At 58.3% G+C, this 21,205-nt stretch overlaps 1 protein-coding gene across 3 annotated transcripts; it reads right to left on the bottom strand.

Annotated features, from left to right (window-relative positions):
• Positions 1-543: 543 nt before the first annotated feature.
• Positions 544-20,546, bottom strand: MCM5 (minichromosome maintenance complex component 5). Of its 3 annotated transcripts, none has more exons than XM_049626250.1 (17): positions 20,420-20,546; positions 20,094-20,268; positions 18,091-18,217; positions 17,874-18,002; positions 14,816-14,988; positions 12,792-12,947; positions 11,239-11,405; positions 10,724-10,895; positions 10,201-10,312; positions 8,204-8,347; positions 7,817-7,882; positions 7,450-7,626; positions 6,688-6,800; positions 5,374-5,502; positions 4,011-4,153; positions 2,033-2,160; positions 544-872 (listed from the first exon to the last, which is right to left on the bottom strand). In XM_049626250.1, exons 2-17 carry the CDS (start codon positions 20,258-20,260, stop codon positions 771-773), a joined length of 2,205 nt encoding a protein of 734 aa, XP_049482207.1. In that variant the 5' UTR covers positions 20,261-20,268; positions 20,420-20,546; the 3' UTR covers positions 544-770. The 3 variants fall into 3 exon arrangements, with proteins under 3 accessions (XP_049482207.1, XP_049482209.1, XP_049482208.1); XM_049626252.1 differs by having other exon boundaries at positions 20,471-20,529; XM_049626251.1 differs by having other exon boundaries at positions 20,461-20,526.
• Between the last annotated feature and the right edge of the window lie 659 nt (positions 20,547-21,205).

The raw sequence follows: 21,205 nt of genomic DNA, 5'->3' as shown, positions 1-21,205 counted from the left end.
CACACAGCTACGGGGAGCCCGCAGGGAGCAAACCAGTGCACACAACGCTGGCACCTCCCCTCTCAGCCACTTTGCTCTAAGGCCTGTGGGAATCCATGTCCCCGAATCCCAAAAGCCACTGGCGTCTCACGGCACTGCCCCGTCCTCCCTGAGCACCTCGCTGTCATTATCCCGAACACAACCCTGCAAAGCACGTGCTAGCTTCAGCCCTTTACGGTCCGGACACTGAGGCACAGAAAGGCGTGGGGACTGGGCGGGCCTGAGGCAGGAGCACGGCCCCCGCGCCCCCACAGGCTCCGGGGAGCAGCAGAGCCCATCTTGCGCACCCCCCGGGAGCCCTCCACACATCCCAGATCTGGTGGGATTCTCACCGCTGCCGGCTGGCGAGCAGTTCAAGAACCCGGAGCACAAAAGGGAAGGGCGCTGCCCAAGGGCCTGAGGGGCGGACGCAGGTCAGATGCCCCGCTCGGTCTGGCTCCAAGGCTGGTCTGCAGGGCAAGATGGGGGCGGGGACGGGCTACCCAGTGCAGAAGCCCAGAGACATCCAAACGCACCGTGGCTTTATTATTTCAACAAACACCAAAAGCACGCCTCCTGGACCTGCGCCAGAGGCAGGCGCCCGGAGGCGGCGAGGCAGGGGGGACGCTCCTTCCTCCAGAGCAGGTGGAGAGCGCGTGGGAAGTTCAAGATGGCAGCAGGGAGGCGGAGGGCAGTGACGTTCGGGGTGCGGGCCGTGCGGGAGGCACGGGCAAGTCCGAGGCCGCGAGGGCTCACTTGAGGCGGTACAGGACCTTGCGCTGCATGCGATGCTGAATCTCGCCCCGTCGGAGCATGAGCTGCAGGACCTTGTGGATGGCGTGCTCCGGGTATTTCTGCGGACGCAAGGCTGGATGCAGGAGCGTGCCTCCAGAGGGGACCCCACGTATCCCCCCTGCTCACAGAGAACTTCCGGTTTATCAAAGGCCTTCACACCCATCTCCTTGGCTCCCGCGAAGGGCTCACACCTCCTGAACTCTACTACGTGCCAGGCACCGTTCTAGTCTTCGTACCTCAACTCACTCCACCCCCACAACAGCCCCACGCAGCCGGTACTGTGATTACTCTCATCTTACGGGCCAGGAGCTGAGGCACAGAGAGGCTAAGTCACGTGCTCAAAGTCACACAGCAATTAAGTGGCAGACCTGGGCCTTGAACGGAGTCCACCTGACTCTAGAACCGAAGCTCTTGACCCCCTAAACCTCCCTAAGTCCCAGTCTATTCGCATATAGAACGAGCGTGGTACCACCTGCTGCGTGAAACTGCTCTAAGATTCAAACGACATGACGTATGTTAAGAGGAGCTGAAATCAGAAAGGCGTGGATTGTTCCTGTGGTTTTAAAGACCACAAGTTGGGGCGCCCAGGTGGTTCAATCGGTTAAGCGTCTGACTTCAGCTCAGGTCATGATCTCACGGTACGTGGGTTCAAGCCCTGTGTCAGGCTTTGTGCTAACAGCTCAGAGCCTGGAGATGCTTCCGATTCTGTGTCTCCCTCTCTCTCTGCCCCTCCCTAGCTTGTGCTCTGTCTCTCTCAAAAAGAAAGAAATGTAAAAAAAAATTAAAAAAAAAAAAAAAAGACCACAAGTTCTCCACAGCACCCAGAAGGCCCCACTCCTCTCTGGGTTCTCGAACGTTGTCCTCCATGAACTGGAGACTCCCCCTCCTGACTCTGCCCCTCCCCACCCCACAAAAGCCAGGCAGCGAGGGCAGAGATACACGGGAGGTGCTGGGGGAGCCTGGGTGTGGTGGTACCAGAACACCAGCCCCCCGTCCTCTCCCCTGATGGGACAGAAGACCAGCCCTGCCCCAGACTGAGGCCGTCTCTAGGGGATGAATGACGGGAACAGGTCCAGGGCGAGGAAGAGCCACCTCATCCCCATCCCCAACCCAGGCCTGTCAGCTGAGCAACAGGACACAGGTGCCGGGTGGGTGGGAGGCAGGCCGCGCGAGCCCCCCCCCCCCCCCCCCCCCCCCCCCCGGCCACGGGAGGGCCTACCTGCTTGGTGAAGTCCTGGATGATGCTGTGCTCTGACACCTGGGAGCCGATGGCAAAGCGGCGCTTGAGCTGTTTCTCGATGCGGCTCAGCATCTCCTGGTCCTCCTGGCTGGTAAAGCCCTCCACCCCTGTGGGCAGAGAGAGACGGGTAGGTGGGGACGGGGCACCGGAGACCTCAGTCTGCTCGTGGTGGGAGACCTGAAGGGACGGGGCCCCTGAGCCAAGAAAGGGTGGCCGGGGAACGGTGCATGGGGGACAGCACGGGCCTGTGGAGATGGCTGGACACAGCCGTGAGTCAGGGGACACAGCACACCTGTGTGGAAGGGTGTTCCAGGCAACGGACTGGCCGGTGCAAAGGCACAGGGGTAGAAACCCGACTTCATTCGAAACCCAGTCCAGGGGCCAGGGACGTGGCCGGACCGGCAACCAGGGGCCAGGTCCTGGGGGCCCTAGGCCATGGCACGGGTTTTGCTTTGATTCTGGGAACGGCCAGGGGAGGGCTCTGAGGAAGGACGTGAGCGGACTTGGAGAGAGAGCCCGTAATACCTGGACCCCACCCGGCTGGTCAGGCAGCAGGGACAAAGTTCCTGGAGGAGCAGATCTGAGAGAGCCGAACCCACCAGTGCCCCAAGGAGGGAGGGCAGGCTGCCCGGAGACCACGGCTGTGAGGTTCCCCAAGGGGCCCGGGCAAGCACCAGGCTGCTGCAGGGCACGTTCCTCCTGCTGACCAAGGCCTACAGATGCCCTGGGGTTTCAGCTGAGGAGAGGGTGGGGCACGGTCAGCGGAGCCACTGGGTGGGGGACCTGGAGGCTCCAGGATGAAACGGATCTGCAAGGCAAACTGCTACGCAGCCTACGACGCCCAGCTCAAACCTCACTGTCCCAAATCACACCTGACCTCTGGCCATCAGCAAACCCAAGAGCCCCCATTAGCAAATTTCTCATGTTGACGGGAATCCCCTCCAGGGCAGAGACTGAGTCTTCACCAAGGGGAGGGTGGGGGCGATCAGGCCCCTCACACCACCCAAGACACCGGCCACACTCACCCTTGAACATGCCAAGCCTGCTCCCTCCTTGGAGGTGTGGCATTCAGCCTCCCCCTACAGTGTCCTCTCCCCCTGCCCTTATTTCCTCTTTTCACACCACTCCTGAATAATGTCACCTCCTCAGAGAAGCCCTCCAGACCATCTTCCTCCAACATATCCGGCCTGCCAGGATCCCCCCCCCCCGCCCCCGCAGCCCAGTGCACTCCTGATTGCCTGAACCCCATCTATCTGCCTTTGTCGAATCTCTCCCCATCCAAAATGAGGCCCGCACGGCAAGGACTTGGAGATCTGTTCACTCCTACACCCCTAGCACCTGGAACAACGCCTGACAAACACCACACCCTGCTCAGTGAAGGAATGAATCTACTCCCAGGAGAGTCTGGCACAGTCAGTGATCCAGAAAAATCTGTTCAAAGACTGAGCCTGAAGCAGATTGTAGGGCTTATGGCAGTTTGACCTTCCCTGCCCTCCGGGCCGAGACCTGCATTCCAGCTAACGAACAGCAGCCTTGGCACCATGAAAAGGCCTCTGAATGACTGTCTTATTTCTAAGTGCCCCGCCTGGCTTCTCGGGGGGTGGGGGGGATGTGGGGACAGCTGGAAGTAAACAGGAAAGAGTTCTGGAAGCACTCAGAACGGTTATGAGCTCACAAGGAGTGCCATCGTTCTCAGATGAGGTCAAGATGACAGTTCTTACTAATTAACTGGGTCAAGAGGATCGTCTCCAAGGGTGTGGAGAGAAGCCACCGCTTGTCATCGTGGAAGGAAGTGGCTGGGGCGGAACTGGGAACGGGGGCTCACCGCCAGGAGGACGCTCGGCAAAGGCACAGACGCGACACATGCTCCGGGCCTCCCGGCTGTGGCCCCGCCCCACGCGCCCCCCCCCCCCCCCCCCCCCCCCCCCCCCCAGCTCGGGTCCCTGCGCCTGCTCACCTGACAAGGTGCCGGACAAGGCAGCGTCCAGCGTGGACACCTGGAAGAGCCGCAGAGCCTCCTCCACGTCTGCCTCCGTGGCAAAGGGCTGCAGCTTCATCTTGCTGAGGGCCTCGGCGATGCGCACAATGGCCTCCAGCTGCCTGCGTGGGAGCAAGGGGACGCGGCGGGGACTCAGCTCACCCCCCGCCCCTGTCCCAGCACAGCAGCAGGGAGGTGCCTGCCCAAGGTGTCAGACTATGGGGGAGACTGCTTGCGGTCCCCATGACCCTCAGAAACGGAACCCAGGGGCGCCTGGGTGGCTCCGTCGGTCGAGCGTCCGACTTTGGCTCGGGTCGTGATCTCATGGTTCATGAGTTCGAGCCCCACATCGGGCTCTGGGCTGACAGCCTGGAGCCTGGAGCCTGCGTCGGATTCTGTGTCTCCCTCTCTCTCTGCCCCTCCCCCACTCGCGCTGTCTCAGCTCTCTCTCAAAATTAAATACACATCAAAGAAATGGAACCCCAATTTTTACTCCAGGATGTGGCGCCCAGCTCAAATTTGACATTTCCCAGCCTCTCTGGTATCTACATGTGTCTATGTGACTAACGTAGGCCAAGAAGATGGAAGTTCAAACATTTTGTGGGAATTTCAGGAAATGTCCTTAAGAGATGGGCCCTTCTTTTCCTGCCTCTCCTGTCTCCTGGAATGCAGAGGTGATGGCTGAACTTCCAGCAGCCATCTTAGACTAGGAGGATAAGGGTAAGCATGAAAGAGCCCCACTTGCCAACGACTCTGAGGAGTCATCTCATCAGTCCTGGACCACCCACCCTCTAACATTTTTACATGTGAGAAAGAAATAAACTCCAGTTTATTTACTCTGTTTGTATTTTCCATTACATACAAATAAAATCACTTCTAACTAATCAGTGCTAGAGACAGGATTCAGACGAGATGGGGTCAAACTCTTCATCACTATCTTCCACTGTATAATTTCACAAAAATGAGGAGTTAACCATGAAAACTGAGATCCAGAGAAGGAAAGCCATTTCCCTGCAGTCAGTCGGCCAGAGTCTAGGACCCAGGTCTCTTTAACTCCCATGACTGGACTCTTCCCTTTCCCTCATGCTGCCCTGCAACGAGGGAAACCAGACAAAATTCAGAAAACAGGGTCCCAGGTCTTCTCAACCTTAAAACAGGCCAAGAAGTACATACCGTGAGGGTTTATACTCCCAAAAGCCTCCCTGACCCGCAGCCCTCACTACAGGCCTGCACTGTGCGGTGAGCAAGGGCCCCCAGCCCTGGCTTGCGAGGCACACCCTACTTTGTAAACCGAGGAGGCCCATGCAGCCCTCCTGGGCCCGGCCCTCCCGCGCCCGCTCACCGCACGGTGATGGGGATGTTGGAGCGGCGGTCGCTGTCCCTCTCGTGCTGCCGGGCTCCACTCCGCATGATGATATACCGGTTCTTCAGCTTCTCTGCGGCCTCTGCCGACAGCCGGGGGCCACACTTCCTGCAGGATGGTGGGGAGCAGCTGACATGAGGCCAGGAAGGGTTCTTGGGGCACCCACCATGTTGCCCAGCCAAGTGACAGTCACAGATTCAGGGGAATACTCAGATCACCTAAGGCAACCCTCATCCTGAGGGTGAGAAGACAGAGCCAGGAGGGAGGAGTCGACTCCCCAAGGCCACCAAGGACCTGGCGTCAGGATGGGGCAAGCCTCACAGCTGGGGCCCGAGCCTCTGAGGACGGGGCCACAGGAGCTCAGAACTGTGACAAGGACCCAGGACGGGAGTCATTGCGCCACTCCATCACTCCAAGGGTGGGTAGGGGGGAACTGAGGGACCTACCGGACGACAGTGCTCCCCTCCCATCGGAGGGGCTCTTGAAGACTCCTCCACCCTCAGGTTTTACCCCCAACAAGAGGCCACCGAGGCATATGTCCAGCGTCTCCACACCGTGGCTAACAGCACAGCCCCTGGCGCCAGGTACCTGGGTTCAAATCCTTGCTCTCCTACCTCCCATTCAGGACCTTGGACAAGCTACTTAACCTTTCCTTCCCTCGGCTTCTTAGCCGCAGCCCCAGTAAAATGGATTCCTATGGTCCCTCAAAGGTTTAGGGACAGGGCTAAAGTTCGCTTACACGTGAAATACTCAGAGAACACCCGGCACAGGGTAATTATTGTATGTAGGATTACAGTTACTGGCCGGCTGTGAAGAAAACAGGAATAAAAGTCTCAGCTGCCATTTCCCGAATGTTGACTCGGCGCAGGGGCTCTGCCAAGCACTTAATCACCCGTGCCATCATTACAAAAACCCTAGGCAACACCAGTCCAGGAAACGGGAGATTCAGAGGGCAACTGACTCGCCCAAGGTCACACGGTGGGGCGGACGTGCCCCAGAGCCCGTGTGCACGATGTCCACACTGCACCGCCTCCCTGCATGTGAGAGTCGAGCTGATCTTTAAAGACCTTCTGATTTTTACAATCTCATTTTAGAGATGGGGCAATGTAAGCCAAAAGCCACCGAGTGACCTGTGCGAGTTCAGAAAGGAACCTAGCCAGAACCCTCAGGAGGGCTTCACTTGTAAGAAGGCATCCCTTCTTGTAATCCCTCGTAAGAAGCAGGCCCAGGGTCTCTCCCACCCTAGGAGAGCCAGGCAACCCCACTCCTGCAGGGCCCATGCCTAGGACTCACGCTCGGCAGTAGGCAATGAACTTCTTGAGCTTGGCCAGGTCGACCTCACCCTCCACAGCCTGGGTCTGGGTCAGTGCACTCACGTGCAGAGTGACTACGTGCTTGGCCAGCATCTGGGGAGGCAGAGGGGACACTGGGTCAGCCCACAGGCCCTCCCCAGCCTGGATCCCAACACAGAAGTTGAGCAGGCAGGAAGAAGGAGCTGGTAGGGCCAGAACTCGTGGAAAGGAGGAGGCCTCTCTTTCCTCAGGGTCTGTGAGCCAACCAGACAAAATCACAGAGCTGCCAGGGCCGTATAGGCCACAAGGAGAGCATCTGCCTGAGTACAAGCCTCCAGCAGGGAGGGAGAGCAGAGGCAGAAGCAGAGAGCTCTGACCACGGGGCCCCGGATGCAGCTGAGCCCCACACCTTTAGGCTTGCCCATTACATAAGCCACTACTTTCTTCCAGAGACGTCCTGGCCAGAGCCGGGCTTCTATTATTTGCAGAGGTCAACTTCCTTGTTTCGTATACAAGGGGCTGAGGCCCGGGGGGGAATGACTGACCCAAACCGCACAGCCTAACACACACAGGAGGCAGGACTGGACCCCCAGTCCAGTGTTCTCTGCCAGCCACAGCCACCCCTCCTGAGCTGCCCACTTACGGGCAAGTCGGCTTGATGGTCAGGACTCTGGGCCAAGCCCCGGTGACCCTCCCCCAGAACTGCAGCCCTGGCTGGACCCGGCCCTGTGCGCCCTGTGGCCCTGGCCGTCTTCAAACGCACCACGTCCCTCTCCTCATTGTGCTCGTCTTTGACAATGAAGATCATGTCAAAGCGGGACAAAATGGTGGGCATAAAGTCGATGTTGTCCTCCCCCTTCGTCTCATCCCAGCGCCCGAACACCGAGTTGGCTGCAGCCAGGACGGAGCACCGGGAGTTGAGGGTGGTGGTGATCCCAGCCTGAGGGGAGAGGGAGGGAAGCAGATGGCAGAGATGAGAACCCGGGGGCACGTCCCCTCCGTGCGTCCGTGCACACGCGCCCCACGACCCCAGGCCGGCGGCTGCTGCCAGCACAGGCCCTGGCGAACAGTGGCCCCCCGCCAGCACCCTCCCCACGCACGCCGGGCCAGGCTGGACGGGGGCCACGCACCTTGGCTATAGAGATGGTCTGCTGCTCCATGGCCTCGTGGATCGCCACTCGGTCGTCTTCCCGCATCTGTGTGGGACAGGAACGTCTGAGGCCCAGGCGCGGGGGCAGGAGAGCAGCAGGGCAGCAGGAAAACCACAGCAGCTACCAGTCAGGCCCCAACTCTATGCCCGGCGGACGGCAGGAACGTGGAGACCTCTCGCACCAGTGACCACGAACCCACTCTCCAGATGAGGAAACGGAGGCTCAGAGAGGTTAAACTACTTCCCTCGATAACAGGCCGGGAGACTGACCACACCGGGCTCTAAGTCAGAGGCGGTTTGTGCCGTCTGAGCACAGGAGGCCACACCTCCACCTTCCAGCTGCCAGCCACGTCACCATCAGACTCACCTTGTCAAACTCGTCGATACAGACGACCCCGCCGTCGGCCAGGACCATGGCCCCACCCTCCATGATGAAGTTCCGGGACGAGGGATCCCTCATCACTGAGGCAGTCAGGCCTGCCGCGCTGCTGCCTTTCCCCGATGTGTACACCTGCAGGGAGAAGGGGAGGGGTCAGGGCCCTGCACATCTCCAGCTCCGCGCTCTGACCCCAGTGAGGCCGGGGCCCAGACTGATGGGGCTGGCTCAAGCTCACACACCAAAGCCGGCCACAGAGCCCAGGACAGAACCCCAAGCTCTTCCCCTGGGCCAGGAAGGCAGCCCCGGCACCAGTCTGGCCCGGTGGGCGTCCACACGCGCTCTTCACCTGAGCCCCGCCACAACCCTGGGAACCGACCCTCAGGGGCCCGGCTCACAGAGGAGCAAACGGAGACCCGGAGATGAAGGACACACTTCGAGGTGGCCTCAGGGCTGGGACAGGGATGCCTGACCCCCAAGGAGAAGGCTCCCCCGCCCCAGTCCCATCATCTCTGTACAGACTCGAGTACCACATGCTGCCCCTGTGGCAAGTCCCAACCCAGGTGGCCTTACGGTGTAAAATATGCACCCATTTCAAACTTAGCCCTTAAAAAAAGAAAGGATATGAAGTATCCCACTGCATTTATGTTAAGCTACAAACTAAAACAACACCGCTTCCGATATATTGAGCTACACACAATAGTAAGATTAGTTTCGTCTGATCCTTTTAGTTCTCTAAACGTGGCCACCAGAAACTTCAGCCCACTGGGGGCACCTGGCTGGGCCCAGTCAGTTAAGCAGCAGACTTCGGCTCAGGTCATCTCACGGTTCGTGAGTTCCAGCCCCGCATCGGGCTCTGTGCTGACAACTCAGAGCCCGGAGCCTGCTTCGGATTCTGTGTCTCCCTCTCTCCCTGCCCCTCCCCCACTCGTGCTCTGCCTCTGTCTCTGTCTCTCTCCCAAAAATTAACATTAAAAAAATTTTGTTTTGGGGCGCCTGGGTGGCTCAGTCGGTTAAGCGTCCGACTTCGGCTCAGGTCACGATCTCACGGTCCGTTGAGTTCGAGCCCCGTGTTGGGCTCTGGGCTGATGGCTCAGAGCCTGGAGCCTGCTTCCGATTCTGTCTCCCTCTCTCTCTGCCCCTCCCCCATTCATGCTCTGTCTCCCTCTGTCTCAAAAATAAATAAACGTTAAAAAAAAATTTTTTTAAAAATAAAGAACAACAAAATATTAAAAAAAAAAAAAAAATTTTTGTTTTTTTAAAGAAACGTAAGCCCACCCCGATGGCTCCTGGCTGTAGTGCACACGTGCTTGTCAGGCTGCTCCGGCACGGAGCCCGTGGCATACTTCCGGTCTATCCAGACTACAGCTCCCGCTGGCACAGCCCTGTCCCACTGGCCACGATGGCCATCCCCGCCCTCTCTGAGCCCCCAGGCCCCCAATCACTGCACAGAGCACCCCGCCTACCACACACCTGGGGTCAGATCCCTGTGCTTGCACTTACTAGCTGTGGGACCCCGGGCAAGACGGAGCTCTTCTGTACCCGTTTCCTCCTCCTTAAAGGGGTCACAACACCCACCGTGCAGCGAGCAGAAGGTCAGGTGAGTAAATCTACGTAATGCACTGCGAGCAGGGCCCGGCCCTTAATCTTCACCTGATTATTACCAACATTACGGCCCAGTGGGTAGATAAACAGAGTCTCGGGGACAATAGGTGACTTGCTTGCGGTCCGTGACCAGCCAGCTACTGGCCAGGCAGAGATCCAGAGCCTGTGCTCTCAGGCCGCACTCCACCCACGGCCCCAAACCGACCCACACCCATTGGTTCCCTTCCTCCTCCCTCTGTGCCATCCTGACCACAGGCGAGAGGAACGAGAAAGAGATTCCGGGAAGCCAGCTGCCCCAGGGGTCCTGGGGACCCGGTAGCCCTGCCTGCAGCCTGCCTCCCTACTGGGGTGGCCAAGCAGAGCAGTGAGCCCTAGGCACTCACCCCGATGGGAGAGCACTTCTCCACAAACTTCAGCAGCTGGGACTTGGCCGTCCCCGGGTCCCCCAGCATCAGCAGGTTGATGTCTCCTCGGCGGGTGAGTCCATCAGGGAGCCTGGGGGAGGACGGGCAGGTGGGCGAGGCTGGCACTTGGGCTGGTCATGGGGAGGGCTGGCAGTTGGCCCCCCAACCGGGTTATCACGAGCCTCAGAGCAGCAGGCAGCCAGGGGCTCCGGGCTGAGACCCTCGTTCACAGCCGCCGTGTCCCCTAGCCTTGCCCATGGTAGCAATGGGGGAGACAGCTTGCCTCCAGGGCACGGACAGCCAAGGAAACGGGAGACCACAGATGAACCACAAGCCAGCTGACAGCAAGCCTGGTTGATGGGGAAGAAGCCTGGGAGTAGCAGGCAAGGCTGAGGGTCCCAGGAAAATGAAAAGAACATTCAAGTCCTGACCATCAGCAGCTACTCTCGTAGGGGCCAAGTTACTCATCCCCTCCAAGATCTGGAGGGACCCAGACCCCCACCTCTTTCGGGAGCCCCCAAACAGCAGGCAGGCGATGGCCTTCTTCATGTCCGTTCCACCGAAGATGGACGGGGCGATGCTCTTGGAGATGACCTCATAGACATTGGGCAGGGCGGCCAGGCGCCGGAACTCCTCCTCCTCCTGTGGGGTCACGGGCCCGGCAAAGCTGCGGCCTGGGTGGGCCGGGGAGGGAGGGTGTGTGAGTGCTACGTGAGGGAGACCCTGGCCAGCCCACCGCCCGATCAGGGCGCCCTGCGGGGCAGGGCCTCAGAGCTGGGACGCCACAAGCCTGAGCAGAGACCCCGGTTCTGCCCCTCAGGAGTCGGCCTGTGCTCAGGGTCCAGTAAGTGAGGGGAACGGGTTCTGAGGAGCTAGGGGACTAGATCGCAGACGCCCTTGGGGACCGCTGGGAAGGGTGGGGACAGGGAAATCAGGAGGCCCGGCAACGATCCAGAGGAGAGATGACAGGGGCTCGGCCCAGAGTGCAGCACAGCCAGGACCCCAAAGCCAACTCACCAGAGCCATCTGTGTCCACCTGGATGCCCAGGACACGGATGTAGGAGCTCCGGATGCCCACACCCACCCTGTCGCGGCCCCTGCTGGAGGTCAGGCCGAACTTCTTGATGGAATAGATGCCCATGATGGTGACCCTGTTCCCGGGGACGACCTTGTCACACAGGTACCTGAGGGAACAGGGAAGAAGGAGAAACAAAGATGAGAGCCTGGTGGGGACAGGGAGGTCTCTGACCCGCTCACCCACCCTGTCACACTCACGGTCCACCTTATCATCTATACCAGAGGCCTCCCCGCCTGAGCTGGCTCCAGCTGGCTCCGTGTTGGCTCCCCACCCCTTCACAAGCCCCATCCCCGTCTCATCTGCTGTCAGACTCGCCGCGGGCTCCCCAAGCCTTCCTCCTCAGGCCCTCCAGCCTCTCTGCAGGGGCCACCCCCACTTCTGCCTCTTCATGGCCCCATGAGCTCCGTTCCGTCAACTCGTTTTGCCTCTGGACTTTCACGTTCTCTTCTCAAAACGAAGGTGCTGGAAGAAGGCAGTCTCCGAGCCCCTCCAGCCAGAGCTGGAGCAGTGGGGACGCTGGGGTGTACATCCGGACCCTGCCACTCAGAAGTCACCGCACATCTCTGAGCTTGGGGGGGGGGGAGTGGGGGCAGCGATATCACGGGATCAAGAGAGGAAACAACCCAAAAGTGCTTTCCGTGCGGGAAAGAGTCACATGCCACCAAGGAGCGTCACCATCACTGTCACTGTTCTGAGAGGATTCTAAGGCCCTTCTTCCCACACACCACTGCTTGAGTCTGGATTACAGACTGCTTGGAGAATAACCTAATCAACAACAAACACACAATTTGTATTAAGGAACTATGCTAAACACGTGCATCTTCCAATTACCACCTCCCAGCAGCCTAACTAGAGATTCAGGACCGTCATTATGCCCGTTTTCCTGATGAACAAACCGAGGCTTTGCCAACTCACGTAACTCGCTAGAGTCTGACCTCTACACGTCCCACTGCCACTGACGAAGCTAACAAGACCTGTGGATCCACGCCTCAGGAAACCACACAGCACAGGACACCTGCACGCACACCCAGGTGCACCAGCCCAGGTGACGAACCCCCATCACGTCGCCAAGTCTTCCGCTCAGGTGGCCGAGAGGGGACCAGACTCTAGAGTCAAGCACCCTCCCCTCCTTCCCGATCCTTCGGCAAAACCCAAGGAAGAGGGTGAACAGAGAGCCAGGGATGCAGGTGAGGCAGGGGCTCTCCTGACTCCGAGGGCTGCGGGGACCCCCCCCAGGAAAAACCCAGAACCAGAGCCCTCACGGAGCCAGTCGGCCTCTCGGGGTTCGCTACACGCCCTCACAGACTCTGGGAGGACAGGACGAGCGGAAACATGGGAGGCACCAGGGTGCCAGCGAAGGGGTGTTCCGTGACGAGCCACCCTCTCCGTCCACCACACTCACTCGGCCACACCCAGCACCTGAGCTGGGGACTCGGCCTGGCCGCCGCCCCGGTGGGAGCCCCTCCCTGCCCCCAGCCCCAGCCCGTGTCACCTGTCGCAGTAGAGCTGCATGTGTCTGGGCATCTCGCCGTGAGGCACCGCGTCGGGCAGCTCCTGCAGCTTGAGGGTCTGGAAGTCCACACACTTACACTTGTCGGGCATGATGAAGTAGGGGTCCAGCGGGCACTTGGGGCGCCCAGCCTGATCCCTGCACAGGGGGAGGAGAAAGGGTCACCAGAGCTCCCCTGAGAACCCAAACCCCAGGGAGCCCCCCCCCAGGAGTCGGTGACAAGCTCTGGCCCACAGCAAGTTGAGGGTGTCCGCAACAGCGGGGCAAGGCCCTTAAAAGGAGTGCAGCTCTGTGGGGTACCACGAGCCAGGTGAGGAGCGGGGAGGTCTGCTCCAGGCCCGGCTCCTCCCCCTTGCAGACAGGTCACACTTCCAAGCCCCACGAGGGTCTCGGGGTCCCCACAGGTAGAGGAGCCAAATCACCAGTGACCTTATGGAACCCCCGCTCAAATCCCAGGACCTCTCGGTGAGGGTCTGCGCACCTGGAGACCATCCTCAGGGTCCAGGCCTCTGTTCACCTCCACGTGACGAAGTCACAGTTCAACTATTACAGAGGCGTTACAGCAAAGCACCCCCTACGTGCCAGACACAGTTCTACAGGCCAGGGACACGGCAGTGCGTCCCTGCTCGTATGAACTTATGGTCTAGTCAGGGAAGAAAAAGCCAGCCGGCGAATGACTCCGTGACAGGACGACAGGCAGTGCTCCATGCCGTGAAGTCGGTGGGTGACAGAGTGACTGGGCACGCACACACCCAGTGTAAGCTGGAGGCCTGGGGGAGGACCTCTGTGAGAGGACAGAAGAGAAAGCTGATGGAAAAAGTGAGAATGTGGACTGTGGAGGTCAGAGGAAAGAATGTTCCGGGCAGAGGAAACAGCATGTTCAAAGGCCCTGTGTTAGGAGGGAGGCAGCGAGGCTGGGTCCAGAGTTGGGGGAGGACCGGAGGCCAGAGAGGGCTGTGGAGGGCCGTGCGGGCCAGGACAGCGCTGGTCTCTGGGTGACACGGAAACGGCTGGGTCACCTGCGGCTGCAGAGTGGAGAACAGACTGGGAGATGAGGGTGGGCCCGGGACTCACCACTCCGGGTGAGAGGACAACAGACATGCCCAGGAGGTTAAGAAAAGGTCTGGTTCTCTACATGCAATCTTAAGGGCAGAGCCAAAAGGACTTCCCAGAAACATTCTGAGACCGAGCACTTGGGCCTGGGCACCTGAAAAGATGGGGCTCCCATCTGGGGCGGGGGAGGGGAGCTGTGGAAGGACAGATCTGGGGGGTGGGATGGAGGTCAGGTCAGTGTGGTTCAAATCTGCAATGTCCCCTGGGCACCGGCTTGGGGGCATCCCGCCCACAACCAGGTCTGACTCTGGAGTTCAGGGGAGACACATGTGAGTGTCGTCTGCATGTGGATGATTCTTAAAGCCCGAGACCACTCAGGGAATGAGTGCAGAAGGGAGCATGGCTGAGCCCAGGGCACTGCCGACACTTTGGTCAGGTAGCTGAGGGGGACCAGCAGAGGCCAATGAGCAGCCTGAGAGAGGGCGTGGGCCCTTCAGACCAGGGGTGGAGATCATTTTCTGTAAGAGCCAGAGTGTAAACATTCGGTGTTACGAGGCCACACACGCAGTCTCTACAGTGCAAATGTGGTCATAGGCAACGTGTAAATGAACAAGCGTGCTATGTCGCTGGCCCAGCTGCCCCAGCAAGCCAGTGTGCTTCAGAAGACTCCAGACAGACTCATCCCCCTGGAGTGCTTTCCCCTTCGAACCCTGGGTTCCCCGCACAAGTCGTCTGGACGTGCCGGTGGGAACAGAACTCACCAATGGAGAAGGACGTGGCCCCTGGTTCTCAGCCCTGAGCCCCAGCACATCGGCCTGCACCACCCCCACAGGGCACGGCTCTGCCCCAGCCCCTCTCCCTGCAGGCGCTGCAGGCTGGTCTCTACGCTTCCCGTCTCCACTCAGATGTCCCTCCCCCCACAAGGCCCTGGGGCCCCCGCAAGGCCCACTCACGTGTTGCACTTCCTAGGCAGGGCGTAGCCCTCCAGGCCGGGGCGCATGGCGATGTTGCTGAGCGTGTTGCGGCAGCTGCGGCACTGGATGGAGATGCGAGTGGCCTTGGCTCGGACCCCAGACGCCGAGATGATGATGCCAGGAATCTTTACCAGGTGCGACATCATGTCCGACTGCAAGAGAGCCATCCAGAGGGCGGTTGATTAAAGGGAGACAGGGACCCCAGAGAGTGCACGGGAAAATCCTTTTCTCACGTATGCAGAAGTACTGAGAGATAAAGTGGCACTTCTGTAATTTATTTCAAAGTACTCTGGCAAAAAAAAAAAAAAAAGAAAAGAAAAAAAGAACAAAGGCAAAATGTTAACCAATAAACCTAGGTTAAGGTATATGAGATTCATTACACTATTCCATTTCCATGTGTAATTTTCCATAAGACAAAACAAGAAAAGTTCCTTTCAGGGGAACCTTGCTGGCTGAGTCAGTAGAACACGTGACTCTTGATCTCAGGGCCTTGAGTCGAAGCCCCACATTGGGTGGAAGCTTCCTTAAAATTAAAAAATTAAAATTAAAAGGACTTTAATATTTATTTTTGAGAGTGAGAGTGAGAGACACAAAGCACGAGCGGTGGAAGGGCAGAGAGAGAGAGGGACACACAGAATCCGAAGCAGGCTACAGGCTCTGAGCAGTCAGCACAGAGCCCGATGCCGGGCTCGAACCCACGAAACCGCGAGATTGTGACCTGAGCCAAAGTCGGACGCTCAACTGACTGAGCCACTCAGGAGCCCAAAATTAAAAAGATTTTTTTTTAAAAGTTCCTTTCGCTATCTTTTCTTCCAGTTCCCAGTGGCTTTCCTGGGACAGGCAGGCTACAGGTTCATGCTGACACCCCCTCCACCAAAGCCTGGGAGATGGGAGGCGGAGAAGGAAAGAGGCTGGCCCCCTCTGTGCTAAGTAAGGCCACATGTGCCCACAACAAGCCGGGGACACGGGAACTGTTGGAACCACCCCAGAGCATGTTTTTCAGACAACAATCTACAAAGACGTGGGCACCTGGCACTCCAGAATCCCGAAGGACTGGGGTAGTCTCAGCCCTTCCGAGCCATCCCTGACCAGTGATCCTCCTAGAGAGGGCTCCTCCTCTACTGTAGGAAACCCATCACCTGAAGTGGGTCATTCAATGTGTTCTCCAATGAGTCTGACAGTCGGAAGCGTGTCCCTGGGGGGAAGTGGAGGCTTGCCTCCCTCATGAAACAGCTGCCCCCCAAAACAGGTCCAATGCCGCTTCCACAGAAAAGCGTGATACTGAGTTTAATTCCAAACACAGTCACGGAGCCCTTCCCTGGTGCTGGGAATAGATAAAGCCGACAAGCTCCAGAACTCACAGCCCTGCTTCGGGAACAGACCTGCATCGTGCCAGCCAAAGGCGGCTTGACAGGGACCCCCAAGAGAGCTGCAGGATGTGGAGTAGATCTGTCAAGCAAAGACCAGAGCATGGCCTCATGAGTATGACGCACGAGGAGGAGGTGCCATTAGCTAAAAGGGTGACATCTGGGCCCCGCTATGGAGCATGCCGAGTACAGCCAAGTGCATCACCTCCTTAGATTCTAACCACCACCCTGTAACGGAACGACTAACGTCACGACCATCACTTCCTGCTCACTGCTCCCCTGGCTCTCACTCCTGCCAATTTTATAAGTTGTCCTCCACGTGGCAGCCAAAGGGACTGTTTGCCAATGGAACCAGCCCACTCGAATACCTAAACACCCCCTGCTTTCCTACCGCGCTCCATACAGAATCCAAGCGTTTCCATGGCTGGAAAGCCCGGGCCCTCTGGCCTCTTCCTCCCTTCCCCCTTCCTTCCCTCAACCCTCATGTTCACTGGGGTCCAGCCACACTGGTTCCTTCTTGTTCCCTGAAGCATACCACTGTCCCCACCTCAGTGCCTTTGCACCTGCTTCTCCTTGAGCCTGGAATGTTCTTCCCTTGGGCTGTCGCGCAGCTGACTATGACTCACTCAGACTCACTCCAACATCACTTCCTGAGAGAGGCCTCTTCTGACCGCCATCCACCTCCCTCGGCCACTGTCATATTTACTCACGTTTCTCTTTCATTCATGACTCCTATCACAGCTCCTGAAGTTATCTCAAAGTCCTGTATCTGTCTCTCCCACCATAAGCTCTGTGAGAACTGAGTCCTGTCTGTTTACATGAGGGTCTAGCCCACACGTGGAGCACAGCAGCCTTCAGTATTTGTCAACTAAAACAAATAAACCCCTCAGATGCCAGCCCCTCCTGCTTCCCGATCACTCTTAGCCTCGCCGGCTGTCCTTCAGCATGGCCTTGACCATACATACCATGCCCCCCTCACCACTCAGGCTTTGTCCAGGCTGTACCTCTGCCTCCCTGGAATGTTCTCCCAACTGTCTGCCCACTGCTCGGTCTCCGCTCAGATGGTTCTCCACCAGGGAAGCTTTCTGTCTTTCCCACAGGGCCACCCCCCTGATTTCTTCCACTGCACTTAGGAACATCCAAAAATCATCACGGGTGGGGCTCCTGGGTGACTCAGTCAGTTGAGCATCCGACTCTTGATTTCGGCTCAGGTCATGATCTCATAGTTCGAGATCAAGCCCTGCGTCGGGCTTTGCACTGTGCTTGGAATTCCTCCCCCCACCCCGCCCCTCCCCACCTCACATGCACGCTTGCTCACTCCCAAAAATAAACATTAAAAAAAATAGGTAACTAAAATCACCCTGGGTGATATTCACTGCTTTACTCAGGGCTCCCCCCACACCCCACGGGTGGACATAAACCCCACACAAGAGCTTTTTGTTTAGCTCAATGTGATTTCTCCAAGAACCAACTCAATGCCTTGCCCACAGAAGGAGCTCAGTAAACATTTGTCCTATGAGTTAATTTTACAGAGGAGGAAACTGGCTCAGAGAGGTTGAGTGAGCTGCCCAGGGTCACACAGCTGGCACTTAGATCTGCCTTTGTCTGAAGCCCCAGTGCACCATGCAGCAGCCACTGCCACCCTCAGACCAGCCTCTAAGGGGACCCACCTTCAGGCTACGAATGCTGGACGGGCTGGCGTCGGACTTGAGCATGACTTGAATGTCCTGGAGCACCTCCTCGCCAGTGGGCCGGGGCCGGGTCACCTCATCGGCCACCTCCTTGGCAGCCTCCTCCAGCTGAAGAGGAAGGAGACAGTTGTTGGTGACCAGAGCAGGACCGGCCCTGGAGCGGGGAGGGGAGGTTCAGGGACGGGGTCCCACTCACCAGCTGCAAGTGCTCGGCTGGCTGCTTATACAAGTAGTCGGCCAGGTCCTCGTCAAAGCTGGCCAGGTCCTCCACCTCCACTTCGATCCAGTACTCCCCCAGGTTGTAATGGCGCTTGAGTTCATCCCTGCGGTGGGCAGGTGGCAGGGTGGGGGCGGGGGAGGGTGCAGAGGAGATCAACACTGGCCGAGGCGCACCTGCACCCCAAATCTGCCCACACCAGCACCACCACTGCCCGCCCCCTCCTCTTCCCAAATACACATCGAGTTCCAGGTGGTTCTGTGACGTAACCCTGCGGAGGCTCCCTGCTGCCGACAGAGGCATATCCTCCAAAAAAAAAAAAACAGGTTCCGTGGAGATCGTCCACAAGATGGCCGAAGCACAGTTCAACACTCCAACACAGGGTTGTGTGCACACACAGGTCAGTCTGGGAGACTCAGCTCTTTCGCTGCAGGACTCCCTGGAGCCTTTTACTTTCTCTTGGAGACTAACCTAACACACACCTCAAACCTGGGAGCCCAAAGACAGCAGAGACTGTGTCTGTCTTATCAACCACCAGATGCACTTTTTACAGAGCATCCTATGGGACTCTTGTCCCAAAACACACTTAGGGACCACTGACCTACACAGGGCCCTCTCCTCAGCCTCATCTCAGACCTTATTCCCCGTACCCCCCCCCCCGCCTTATGTCCCAGAGCCACACACAAAATGACCACCCTGGCCCAAAAAGCCCCTTGCTATTATAAAAAGCCACTCCTACCTCTCTGCCCATGCATGCAACTGCCCCTCTCAGGAATGCCTTCCACACCTGAAACTCTCCTCTCAGCTAGGGGTTAAACTTGGGCTCCTCTGGAAGCCCTCCCTAACTTCCTTCTATATTCCTCCTTTTCTTTTCCTTTAATTTCTTTTCATGTTTATTTATTTATTTTGAGAGAGAGACAGAGCACGAGCGGCGGAGAAGACAGAGAGACAGAAAGAGAGAGAGAATCCCAAGCAGGTCCCGCACCGTCAGCAAAGAGCCCGAAGTGGGGCTTGAACCCATGAACCTCGAGATCACAACCTGAGCTGAAATCCAGAGCCAGACACCCAAATAACTGAGCCACCCAGGCACCCATATAGTCCTCCTTTGAGGTAACTGTCACTTTGTAATCGTCTCTTGGCCTCTATGCCTTGCTCCCACTGACTTATAAGCTTCACGGACCTAAGAGCTTCTAAAGGGTAAGCAATAGGCCTTTCCATCTTCATACCTCAATGCCTAGCACAATGCTTGGCACACAGATGGTCAATGTCAGCTGGTACATGAATAGGGAGAGGCACCATTTACTGATGACACAGAGAGACTGTTACTTGGAAGTCAATAATTGGTCCTGCCCAAGCCTAAACCTACAAATCCACCTCTGCCTTTTAAGGTGCTAAGGACAGAGGCTGGACCTACAAGGATCTGACATGATGCCGCGGATTATACAATGACAAAGAGCAGGTTCAGTGGAACAGTGCCTGGCCCGCAGCAGGTGCTGATCAATGGAAGTTGCAAATCAGAATGACTGCATGAATGAAGTAAATAAATCCTAACTACCATCTTCACCTTTCACACCCATAGAGAACTTGAGTTTAGGAGACATCAGAGACAGTACACGGAAAAACAACAAGCAAACGACCAGAAACGAGTCATGGGTTAAAAAAAAAAAAAAAAAAAAAATCAAAGGACCCTAGGAGCTCTAGCTGGCTGTTAGGAGCCCACTCAACAGGTGACCACTCAAAAGTTACCTTCAGGTATAACACGTACAAAACCAAAGGCCACAAGGGTGCGGCCGGATGAAGCACGGCTGGGACCCCGATCCTCGGACCTGGGACATGCTCCCTCATTTCTCTGGGCCCGTGTCCCCCCATCCGTGCTCTACGACACTAGTCGGCTCTGAGTGATGACGTGCGACCCCTATCGACGCCACACTTGGGGGGGGGTCTGTGTGCCCCCCTTCCTCCTGTCCTGCTCCAGCCCGCACCTGTATTTGAAGGTGAAGCCGGTGCGGTCGGTGCCCACTCGGTACTGCCGCAGGAACTCCTTGAAGCGCCTCTGCAACTGCGATTTGCGGGCCTGCCCCTCGTCGGCCGCGGTGTCCCCCCCGAAACTGTCGCTGTAGAAGATGCCGGGGTCGTCGAAACCCGACATGACTGCGCCTGGCGCGGGGACAAACAGTTGGAGCCGGCGGGGGTGGGCTCGGCTCCGAATGCGGGGCGGGGGGACCCCAGCTCGCCGGCGAGAACGCCTGCCCACCCTGCAGCGCCCTCGGTTGCTGAGACCTGCAGACCCCCCCGCCCCCGGTCTCACCTCTGCGACCCCACAACCCCCAGACCCGGGTACACCAGCACCTCCACGCACCGCCGCCGAGTTTCGCGGGAAAAACGAGACGCCGCGTTCGGGCGCCGCGGCCGCTGCGTCCCCATTGGCTCGCTGAGATTCCACAGCCAGCGATTGGACCGCTCTGCGCCCGCGAGCCCCACCTTCCGGACAGGCCGCTGGAGCGGATTGGCTGCGGAGCCCGTGACGTCACGTCCCTGGCCTCCTTCCGGGCTCCATTTTGCTTGCCGGACAATTTGGCGCGAAACTTCTGATCCGGGAGGAAGCGGCGGCGCGGGGCGGGAGCCAAGATGGCGGAGGGGAGGCCTTCGCGCCGGGGGCGGGGGGCGCGGTGCGAGGGCTGCCTGTGGACACTTCTCAGGCCCTTTACAAACCTCGTGAGACCATGTTCGCCTCCAGAGCCAGGGGCTGGGAGAAGTGGGGGTTCCGAAGCTGTCGGTCCCGCGCAAACCCGCTCGCCCCCCGCGCCGGGCTCTCCCTGGCACACACCCTTCCAGACGGTGGGGATGAGTTAGAAATAAGTCGCCTCGGGGCGCCTGGGTGGCGCAGTCGGTTAAGCATCCGACTTCAGCCAGGTCACGATCTCGTGGTCCGTGAGTTCGAGCCCCGCGTCAGGCTCTGGGCTGATGGCTCGGAGCCTGGAGCCTGTTTCCGATTCTGTGTCTCCCTCTCTCTCTGCCCCTCCCCCGTTCATGCTCTGTCTCTCTCTGTCCCAAAAATAAATAAAAAACATTGAAAAAAAAAATTAATAGAAAT

Source organism: Panthera uncia, chromosome B4 (genome assembly GCF_023721935.1).
Source record: "Panthera uncia isolate 11264 chromosome B4, Puncia_PCG_1.0, whole genome shotgun sequence".
Lineage (NCBI taxonomy): Eukaryota > Metazoa > Chordata > Mammalia > Carnivora > Felidae > Panthera > Panthera uncia.
This window is presented reverse-complemented; position numbering and strand designations above follow the sequence as displayed.

Bases quoted from the DNA above. Each gene is read 5' to 3' on its own strand.
- MCM5 (XM_049626250.1), bottom strand. From the start codon at position 20,260: ATGTCGGGTTTCGACGACCCCGGCATCTTCTACAGCGACAGTTTCGGG. The intron at 11,406-12,791 runs GTGACACGGGCT...CTGTTCCCTCAG, and splicing joins ATGCAGCTCTACTGCGACAG to GTACCTGTGTGACAAGGTCG. The intron at 10,896-11,238 runs GTGAGTTGGCTT...CGGCCCACCCAG, and splicing joins GGTGGACACAGATGGCTCTG to GCCGCAGCTTTGCCGGGCCC.